The 11,239-nt window shown below is 42.8% G+C and overlaps 1 protein-coding gene across 1 annotated transcript in view; it reads right to left on the bottom strand.

Moving 5' to 3' along the window:
* Positions 1–11,239, bottom strand: part of hbs1l (HBS1-like translational GTPase) — a 33,154-nt gene continuing 21,915 nt past the window's right edge. The window contains exons 9-18 of the mRNA XM_015947100.3: positions 6,432–6,578; positions 6,067–6,141; positions 5,845–5,962; positions 2,140–2,208; positions 1,959–2,063; positions 1,667–1,757; positions 1,482–1,590; positions 1,064–1,164; positions 771–915; positions 1–692 (exon numbers count right to left, since the gene is read on the bottom strand). Coding sequence (XP_015802586.1) covers positions 681–692; positions 771–915; positions 1,064–1,164; positions 1,482–1,590; positions 1,667–1,757; positions 1,959–2,063; positions 2,140–2,208; positions 5,845–5,962; positions 6,067–6,141; positions 6,432–6,578 — 972 coding nt within the window. The 3' untranslated portion in view covers positions 1–680. The remainder of the gene's footprint in view (positions 693–770; positions 916–1,063; positions 1,165–1,481; positions 1,591–1,666; positions 1,758–1,958; positions 2,064–2,139; positions 2,209–5,844; positions 5,963–6,066; positions 6,142–6,431; positions 6,579–11,239) is intronic.

Genomic DNA, 11,239 nt, shown 5'->3' with positions numbered 1-11,239 from the left:
TGAACAGATGCACGTTAAAAGGCAGATGCTCCAGATGCTGGTGGACATATTCTGTTATTTCCCCCTCAGTTCGGATCAGTTTGACCAAAAGGCAAACTTAAATTTATAAAATAAAACTCAAACTATATTCTACTTATGTCATTTAAGACTTAAATCTTCAAATTATACTAGAAAAAAGTCTTAAAACTGCATTTTTGCAGCTTTACTCAAATGTAGCAGCATTTCATCACCTCCTAATTAAATGACTTTTTTACAGCTTTTGACTGCCTAGCAGAGAGCAGGCGTTCACATCTTTCTCCACATCTTCTTCATTCATCTATTTAACTTAAGATGCAAAAATATATTTGGCAAACATCCCCAACCCCTTTCCCAGGAAGCACCGAGTGACAAAATACTTTCATCTTTCAGGTTTGTAATTAGACCTTTAAGTAAAAACGCTGCTGTAAACTGGATGATTAATGTTGCAGAAGGTGGTGGGAGATGTGATTTGTTCTTTAAACCTGTCTTGATCTGTGAGGACATCTGTGACGTTAGTGTCGAAGCAGCCAGGGACCACCAGGTGGGTAGAAATGATGCTTTGACTCCCATTTACAGAATCTCTGAGGATTTGTTCTGCATCTCTTGCTGGAAAGATGCACCGGAGCGAAGTCTGACTTCCTCTGAATGGGTGGAGTCGGCCTTCATTCTTTGATCTGCAGTTTAAAAAGAGAAGATCTGAGGATGCAAGCTGAGGTAAACCAGAAAACGTGGTTTTAACAACATGGCCTCACCTCAGTGACGACCCCTGCAGCGATGGTGGAGCCCACGTATCGCAGCATGAAGCGACCCAGTTCTTTGTAGTCCTTGTACAGTTCTAATGACACGGGTCTCTGGGTTTGGATCTCCACGATGGCGTTCATGCCTTTATTCAAACACCTTACAAAGAAACACACAGGATGCACCTTCAAATATTCCATCCAGATACTCAGATTACTTCGTCTGCCCACATACTAACAGATGAGCTGTGTTTAATTAGAAAACCAAGCAACTCTGTGATGAAAAACGAGCTTTTCCCAAAACTCACTTTGGTTTCTTCTTGAGGACTTCACCGCTGCTCTTGTGTAGAACGCTGATGAGTTTCCTGATGGTGGCCGGCTCGCTGACGGTCTGGTAATGCAGCAGCACCTACGGTGACGCAAACAGAGTCCGACTGAGCTGAATCAGCATGGTGGAGACATTTTAGCTGCAAAGCCACCCATGTCGGATTTGAAGAACCCAAAAGAATCATGTTATCATGCCAGACTAACACAGGACAAGCTTAACACGCTGGTCTGACTAAAAACACCAAAAACAGTCTTATGTGAATATACTTAAAAGCGACATTAATCAAAGACCCTACTTCCACGTTGCAGAAAAAAAATCCTGCTCAACCTAAAGGGCGCCCAAAGGCTTACTAAATGTGCCTGCATGAATAAAAGTTCATTTCTGAATGAAGCACTCACTGGAAAGCCTTGTGTCACCGGAAGCTCGATATTGAAGAGGAGGATTCTGGCTCTGAATCGAGTGCAGGCCCGGATCGGTTCTTTGGGGTTGCAGAACACACAGCCAACACTAGGTGGAGGCAGTGAGAGTAATTGGCATGCAAGAACAAAGTATCATGTTTAAAATACATTTCTTTTAGTTTTACTTAATCTTGATGATGTCCATGCCGGTGACCGTGAGACTGACGTGGTCTCCTGCTACAGCCCAGTCCAAAGCCTCATCATGGAGAGTAATTCCTGCAGAAAGAAGGCATGCAATTCATCCAGTGGCCACAGGAGGGCAGCGTTCATCACCAGGCATCAACTTTCACAGACGCACAGATGCATTTCTCTTTCCTGTACACTCACGTTGCTGCAATAAGGATGTGCCCCCCTGAAAAAAGACTTATTTATATCTCATGAGACTGACACAACCATCACAACACATCCAGAGTATACCTTTAACAGTGCAGGTTTCATTGGGAGGCATCGCCAGGATTCTGTCTCCAGTTTGGATGTAGCCGGCCTCGATCTTCCCTGTAACGCAGAAGCCTGAACCCTGGTCTGCAGAGAGGAAACATACGTCACAGAAAGCACACATGGGGAGGTTCGTCATTCAAGTGGGAGGGACTGATGTTACCTTTAAACACATCTGAGACACACAGTCTGAAGGGTTTGTCTACGGACCTCTGAGGGGCCTTGAATGCATCTGAACAGGAAAAAGACATAAAGGACAAAAAAAGGAAGTAAAGATTGAGCAGCAGGGACGTCTGGTGGGCATTGTGAGCAGTGACGGGAGAAGTTGAATCATTTTCTCTGGAATAAAACAGACACTGAATATCATCACTTTAACAACCACAGGACTAGAACACATGCTTACAAACAGGAACTAAAACTCAGACGTTGCAGTAAGATCCAGTACATGTCCTTTCCATGGCATACTCTGGACATAAACATTTAAACCTTACTGGTGTCTGTGGGGAAATTAGTGAGAAATAAAAAGTCCACAATGAGATTCAGATTAGACTCAAATGATTGATTTTAGAGCATTTTGATAGTGGACTAATCAGATCGTGTGTAAATTATAGCTGATAACATCATTAGCTTCTAACCCGAGGTGCTACCTCCAAGTGTTATGGGCAGTCTAAAAATAAAGAAACAATTACGATAGAAGCTCATTCAACAACTTTACCCGAGCGTTGAAACTTAAAGAAAATAAAAAACAAGGCACTAAGCACATGACATATGTGTGAAGGGTAGCGGTGGGTATTGTTTGAATGTGAACGATTCTGATTCAGATTCCTTGTTTCGATTCCAGTCCCTAAAGATCTTTTATTCCGATTCTTTCAAGAGGCAAGTTTTAAATGAGCTAGCTAACCGTAGATCTTATGGGCCATTCCCATCTGTACCGGGTCGGCCCGGGCCGGGTAGCATAGGTTGTTTACATATCTGGGTGGCCTGGTATTTTTCCGGGCCAACCAAGGCTCATTCTCAGCCCTCTTCTCGAGGGGGTCTGCTTCAGGCCGACCAGGGCCAACACACCCACTGCTGACAGCAAATTCACACCTTCCATTAGAGCAAGCCTCTGATTGGTGGGTAGAATCAGCCCACATGGGCTTAAGGCAAGGATGTGTGGAATCAACCGGGCCAGGCTGGGACCGACTGGGGCTACCCGGCCCGGGCCGACCCGGTACAGATGGGAATGGCCCATAAATAAACTGAACTTCTCCATGAACTTTCAAAGGTGAAGCCACACTTAAGGACGCCCTTTGCACATTTTCCATGGTTGTGCGCTGATGCAAACACTTTAAGCAGTCTTCTTTGTGGTACTCTGCAGCATCTTCTTTCAGTTGGTGGACGGTATCAAAACAAGAATTAGGAATAAAAAAAACTTGAACGATTCTGGGAACAACTGACAAATAATCCCGTCTTCTCTCCACGCTCGATGCCAACCCTATTTATGAACACACTATCATTAATCCAACAGTTATCAATACAAGTTATTGTATTGAGTTGAGGTTAATGTTGATGTTAGCAGCTAGCTAGCCAATCAGTGACTATCGGTATTTGTCGTCAGCCACAACATGCTTTCTCTTCAAATAAAACCTTCATGTTTGTTACGTTACATCTCACACAGGAAGTGTGTTGGGGTAATGAAATTGCCTTCACTACTGTTAATGTTACAGCTACCAATACAAGTAGCTAGCTCACTGTTGACGCTTGTAGCTAACCAGGACCTCTTCGTCATGAGTCTCAGCCTCCTTCTCAGATGCTTGTGAATCACCATCATGTTGCCATGGCAGGCAGGTTAGAACTAGCAGATTTTGCTAATTTCTCTTGAATTTTTTTATAAAATGCTCCCAAACGTTCAGGCTCGGTTACCTGCTCACCGTGGTTGTTAGGCCTTTTCTGATGATGGCAGGGCTGACCGCAAGGGCCGCTACTGCGCAAGTCTGTCAAGGGCGTAAAGACAGACGAAGCAGCGGAGGGTCTCGTCTTCTTCCACCTATCTGGGTCCGGGTCACGGGGTCAGTATCCCAACTAGGGAGTTCCAGACCGTCCTCTCCCCGGCCACCTTCGCCAGCTCCTCTGGTAGGACCCCAAGGTGTTACTGGGCCAGTTCGGAGATGTACTTTCTCCAACGTGTCCTGGGTCTACCAGGGGGCCTCCTGCTGGCAGGACATGTCTGAAACACCTCCCTTGGGAGGCGTCCAGGAGACATCCTAACAACTCAACTGACTCTGTTGGAGCTAAAAGGTGAGCCTGTGAACCAAGGTCGTACATGCTCTGCAAAATGTCAGCATCCTGCTTTTTCAGTTGCAGTAAGAATATTTATCTGAAGTCGACAGCAAGCAGGTGTATGCTGTTTTGGTCCAGAATCTGCTGGAAATATGGTGCCTCCCAACAAGTTTCAACTCGTGTGTGTAAGGTCCATTTCCTGGTTATGCAAGGCTGACGTCGGTAAAAGTATTGAAATAGTCTCTGATTTGATGTGAGAGGCATTTTCGAGGAGGTTTGGCCGAAGGCTCTCGGCAACCCGCTGTCCTAAAGAACTAGTTTGTAAAACTGAAAATAAAGCCCTACGTCTAATCTTTCGTGTCTTACTGAATCCATAAAAGGAACCCACAACTCGTCTCAATGGAGGAGCAGCAGCTCTACTCTGAATCTCTCCCGAACGTCCAAGCGCCTCACCCTATCCCTAAGACTGGACCCAGCTACCCCACGGAGAAAACTTATTTATACCCTCATGCAGCGGAGGGTATAAAACAAAACTCCATAAATTACATTTGCTGTCAACAGTTTTGGTAGTCAATGTAGTTGTGACTATCTTGGGAGCCCTGCTGCATTTAGCATCCAACTGCAGGATAAACAGACAATCTGCAGCTGATAAAATCACATAAATCTGATTTTAATGTTATACCTTGAGGTAGGGATGCGCAATAAACTGGCATCAATATCGGTATCGGCTGATGTTAATTATTTTTTAACATGTTGGTATCGGTCCGATAAATAATACTGGGCCAATATTAACAACCGATATTTTTTCCATCTTGTTTCCATTTGTTTATCTGTTTCAGAGGGTTGGGGGGCGGGGGTGATGTGTGTTAGTTTAGTCATGTGACAGTGATTGTAATCATCTCAGAAGCGTAAAGGTGTGTGTTGTGTGTACATAATAACGTAAGTCCAGCTTTAATCATTTTCATTCGATACAAAACCTGCTGATTTTAGAAGCATCAATGTCAGTATATTGGTATCGGCAAATATCGGTTATCGGCCATAATAGTAATATAATATCAGATATTGGTATCGGCCCAACTATTTCGTATCGGTGCATCACTACCTCGAGGTAAACTACTGTGCATTTTAATATACAACACAAGAAATGTTTAGCTACTCCCAAACTAAATGCCAACTGGTTTCCAAATTTGTACAAGATTGTAAAACAGTAAAATCAGATTTTTTATATTTGCTGCATAAAAGTGTAAATGTGATCTAGCGTTGTTTGTTTTTTCCTTTTTCATGCTTTTGTCATATTTTATTTGGGTGAAACACTTTCAGTTTTTAAATGTGCTAAAACAAACGCTGCTGCTTTACCGTAGACGAAAACAAACATATCTGTTATTAGCCGAGTCTAACATTGGAAACAACTGCAGAAATATCTCCAGCAGCATTTGCGTACTGTGAGTTGGTTTCAGTAAGACTCGTGGCTAAATAAAGAGCAACAGCTTTAAAGTTTTCAGAAGCTCTTTTTGCATTCCACATATTAATCACTGTTCTGTCAGAATGAGGAAAATTTAAACCAACGTTGGCTCAGTATGACACTCGCCGCGCAGTGACGGCTTACCGATCTGCTCCAGCAGGCTGGGTCCAGAGTACCAGGATGTGAGCTGTGACGCAGTACTCCTGGTGACGAGGTTCTCCCCTGACAAACCGCTGGTGGGGACGAAGAACACATCAGACTCCTAGAAAACAGAAACAAATGTCAGAATAAAGCAAAAAGCTGGACTTGGTGCCTTCATGCTGACGGAGAAGGATTCAGACTTCAGGTATTTTAGCTCCATCTCACCTTGAATCCTGCCTGCTTGAGGAAATGACCAAGTTTTGAGGTGATTTCTTGGAATCGCTCTTGTTGCCAGTTTACCTGATTTGTAAACACACAGAGGAAGTACACACAAGAAGAAAGTTTCCCCTTTAGTGTGGCTTCGATATGGAAATGTGTCAGCAATGTGCCGGTGATATATACACCACCCGTTCACCAAACTGGGATTGTTGGAATTTTTTTGACTGATTTGAAGAAGCGAATATCTGATCCAATTTAAAAACAAAGCCTGACAAACATATCAACAAAAAGAAAAACTAATGATTTTTGTACAGTTGCTAGCAGTCGGACTCCCCTGCTCGTGTTTTGGAGCACTGAGGATAACTTCTGACCTGGTCCATCTTGTTGACAGCCACAGCCAGCTGAGTGACACCCAGCGAGCGCACCAACAGAGCATGCTCTCTGGTCTGACCGCCCGCTTCAAAGCCGGCCTCAAACTCTCCTCTGCTGGCATCCACTACGAGCACGGCGACGTCAGCCTGGAGGGAGATCAAAATGAAACTCTAAATAATGTATGTTCACACCCAGAATCAAACCCAAGTCTTCAGCACGAGAGTCAGACAACTTACTAGGTGAGCTAAAGCACCAGTAACATTTGACGTATCTGTAACATTTATATCCTTGATGACAGCTGAAACAACGTCAAACCAAAGAACGGTTCGGAGTGAAAATGGCTATTTTGTTGCTAATTTGCAGGAAATATCTAGAAGAAAGTTCTACAGAAAGTAGCTAAGGGTCCTCAGAAATGTAGCTAGCGTTGTCACTAGGCGTTAGGAACAGCGACAAAGTGGCACTACCTCTCTCTCTGCTGCTAAAGCTACGGATAGCAAATGCTACGGGTGATGCCTGAGCGTGAACGCGCATGAAGCAGCCTGCTCGACCCGAGCAGCTCTCTTTCTGTGATTTTACAGAAAAACAGGCAATCACAGTAAAAATGCCAGGGCTCATTCTACAGGACCAGGGCATTGCAGGAGAATGTATGAAGAAGACATTTATTATTTCTATACATGTTTTGGCTGTCAAACTTTCATAATGCCCCTTTAACTCAGATTTTCTTTATTTTTTTGTTAAATGTACTTTTATTTGACTGAGTAATAAAGAAAAACTATAAAGCCTGGACCAAGCTGCAATCATGCAAAGAAACAATGATCCCAGTGATTGTGGACTAAAGTTTCAAGGACAAAGTCTCAACATCAGCTTGGTTTTGTTGCAGGACCAAGACAGCTCAGAACAAAAATGAAAAGTCATGCAAACCTGAATAAAATGGAGAAACACTGTAAATAATAATAATAATAAAAAAATAAGTGGGCTGAAATTCCCCCACAGCAATGTCAGACAATGATGAGGTCATACAGAAAACACATTCAAGCTACCATCACTAAAAGAGCTTATGGGCTTCAGATTATGGGATGGGAACTCTAATAAATAATCTGTTGAAGTTTATCTTAATTTTCACCTAATTTTAACCCCATATAAGGATGTTTAAGCCTTAGAAGTGAGAAAGACGTTACTTTCTTCACCTGATCTGCTATGTTAGATATTCTAATCCTTGGAATCCCAGTGAAAAGGAAAGTCAGCTTTTCATATCAGCGGCCATGTTTGAGTGTAATTTCTTAAGCATCCATGAACACAAGAGGCCGTAGCATCATCTGGAGCCTGCCAGACCACAACGCTTCCATGACAAAGGAGTTTAGCTCAAACACAAACCCCCTCACTCACTACACAAATGAGGTCACACGTCTTTACAGTCAAAAAGGATAAAGAAAAGTTAAAACGCAGACGAGAACACCCTTGCTTACAAAAAACACCTTGTGAGAACAACGCCCAAAACCACAAACAATCGCCCTGACGGGAGTGGCAAGATGTTGGAGCAAAGGGCGGGGCGGGGCGGGGCGGGGCATCATTTAATCGAGAGGTTTTAATGTCAGGAGAACGTTTAAGGATCAAACATTTTTGCTGCTAAAATAAACAGATCTCTTCTCATAAAATAATCAAGAGACAATTACGTGTGCCTAAATGGTGACATTAGCACATTAAAAACACATATTTGTAATAATAAACATGATATTTATAATGAATGTTGGTTTTTATAAACATTAGACCAGTTTTAATTCACATCTTTTAAAATAAGGTTCTGTGGAAGTCATGGAGAAGTAAAACAAGTAAAGCTGCAGATAACTGTTAGAGTGGCCTCAATTTGGAAATATAAAGATTAGTTCTGATCGATCAGAGGCCAGTTACAAAGCGTCTTCAAGTATGCAAATGCAGTTTTTAGCCTTTACAACATCATAAATGGAACAATTCTGAAGTTATTACTCGTGATGTAGTAGTGATAGTAGTAGTAGTAGTAGTAGTATGTTTATGTTTATGCGTTTAGCAGACGCTTTTGTCCAAAGCGACTTACAAGTGATAATCAGCATGTTGCCCTTGAGGTTAACAACAACAACAACAACAGCCAATTTCCAGTCAGTCGTAGGAGGCAGTGAGGCAGCATGATGAATCATGGAGAGGAGGGAACAAGGAGTGGACAGTAGAGAGGGGGGACGGATGCAGGGAGGGTGCTAGTTTAGAAGATGCTCTCTGAAGAGCAGGGTCTTCAGGAGTTTCTGGAAAATTGAAAAGGAAGCCGCTGTTCTGGTAGTGCTTGGAAGGTTATTCCACATTTGTGGAACGATGCATGAGAAGAGTCTGGATTGTCCTGAGCGTGGTGTAGGCACTGCTAGCCGACGATCCTGTGATGACCGGAGCGGCCGGGCCGAGACGTAAGCCTTTGCAAGAGGATTTAGGTTGTGCGGTCAAAGTCTTGATCATACAGCATTGTATTTAGATCGAAATAAAAAACTCAAATAGAAACATAAAAAAGTTGAAAAATAATTGAAAAAAAAGACACACTGGGTAGGTGGTTATGAAACAGCTGGAACTATTTAAGGTCAGTGTGCGTGTCGCTCCACGTCTCAGAACGTCATCGCGCATTACCTGAAATGTTTTATGTAGGACATGTCAGGAGAGAAAACTGGTTGTGAAAGTTCCTAGAGGAAGCACCAACGTGGTGATCCTCCGAAACGGTGCTAATGACATTCATCTGAAGACTGGAGAGGCAGCCGGTAAGATGCCGATTTGTAACGCGTGTGTGCATGCCGATCAGCTGATGGGTGATGGTTAAGCGCAGCTCGGAGCTGACACTGTGGACTCCGGTGCGCGTCATAAATGTTTGTGTTGGGTGTTTAGAAATCAGCTTGGTGTTTGATTGTTAATAAGCTACTTCAAATCTGCTAATTATTTAATGTTGTGATGTAAAATTGAAACATAAATAGCTGAAGTGATGAATTTAAGTGAGTTTGGGTCCGAATGAATTAATCATGTATTTTATAAATGTTAGCTCAAAAAATATATATATACATCATGTTGAAATCACGCATTTACCTATTTTATGAAAGGTAGTTTATATAGAGATAATAGAATTTTACACAATTACACTGTTTCTTAGCACACACTGTTTTTGTTTAAGGTTTTTCACCTGCTCGTAGGCTTTGCCTTGCTTCGTGCTTCATCATCTCCTATTTCCGTCTTGAATAATATGAAATGGAAATGAAATAAAGGAAAATGAAAAGTGAAGTCATGAAGTCCTGAGTGGAATCCTGCGTATATTTCTCCAGCAGATGATCCCAGTCAAGTGGGGATTTTACTCACCTAAAAGAGGAACTTGACACAGGTAGATGGGAGCCGTACCATCTCGGACTTTGTATGCTAGTGTTAGCAATTTGATTTTGATGCGTGCTGCTAGCGGTAGCCAGTGGAGCTCAATGAACAGAGGGGTGACGTGTGCTCTTTTTGGCTGATTGAAGACCAGACGCGCCGCTGCATTCTGGACCATTTGAAGAGGTCTCACAGTACAGCCTGGAAGACCAGTTAGAAGGACATTGCAGTAATCGAGGCGGGAGATGACAGTAGATTGCACCAGGAGCTGGGTGGCATGTTGTGTTAGGTATGGTCTGATCTTTCGTATGTTATACAGCACAAAGCGGCATGAACGAGCAACAGAGGCAACATGATCTTTAAAGGTCAGGTGTTCATCAATCACAACACCCAGATTTCGAACTGCCTTTGAAGGAGCCAGAGATGGGAAGTCATTTTGGATTGAGATATTGTGCTTTATGGATGGTTTTGCTGGGATGACAAGTAGTTCAGATTTAGAGAGGTTGAGTTGGAGATGGTGGGATTTCATCCATTTTGATATGTCAGAGAGACAGTTTGATATTCGAGCAGAGACAGTGTGGTCGTCCGGTGGAAATGACAGATAGAGCTGGGTGACGTCTGCATAGCAGTAGTAGGAGAAGCCATGTGATCGAATGATCTCACCCAGTGAGGTGGTGTATAGGGCAAAGAGAAGAGGTCCTAGTACAGAGCCCTGGGGGACTCCTGTGGCAAGATGGTGCACGGTAGAGGATTGTCCAAGCTGAGATACGCTGAATGATCATCCTGTGAGGTACGATTCAAACCAGGCGTGTGCTTTCTCTGTGATGCCCATGCTAGAGAGTGTGGACAAAAGGAAGCCATGGTTGGCAGTGTCAAATGTAGCCGATAAGTCGAGCAGGATAAGCACTGAGGATTTGGCAGTCGCCCTAGCTTCTAAAGCTTCTAGTAGTAGTAACTAGCTTCTCATCTAATTCCCACAGCAAATAAATGCCAAACTTACCGTAAGGGAACTGTACATTTGTGTGAGTGTCTATTAAGAATAGATTTAATTTCTTGGGGTCAGAAAGTTCCTACGAAAGCAGAAACTAGGGATGTTCAAAATTATCGATCTACCATTATTATCGGCTGATATCGGCATTAAAATTTAATATTTAAAAATTCTGTATTGGTTTTCCATCTTTTAATGACACAACTTTTACACACTGTGCATGTTTTATATTTCAAACTCTTGAGCTACTTCTCCTCTATCTAAAAATGTAAAAATATGTCAGATCTGAAGTAAATATTTTTGACATCTTCTAGTTTATTTTGCACCTGCGAAGTAGACATTTGCCTTGTGCAGTGAACGTACGCTGTCCTCAAGAGCACGTAGCTTTGTGTAGCTAGCCAGCTAGCAAACAACTAAAGCCAAAATGACAACCTTCCTCCAAGGCTTGCTTTTTGT

Source organism: Nothobranchius furzeri, chromosome 2 (assembly GCF_043380555.1).
Source record: "Nothobranchius furzeri strain GRZ-AD chromosome 2, NfurGRZ-RIMD1, whole genome shotgun sequence".
Classification (NCBI taxonomy): domain Eukaryota; kingdom Metazoa; phylum Chordata; class Actinopteri; order Cyprinodontiformes; family Nothobranchiidae; genus Nothobranchius; species Nothobranchius furzeri.
This window is presented reverse-complemented; position numbering and strand designations above follow the sequence as displayed.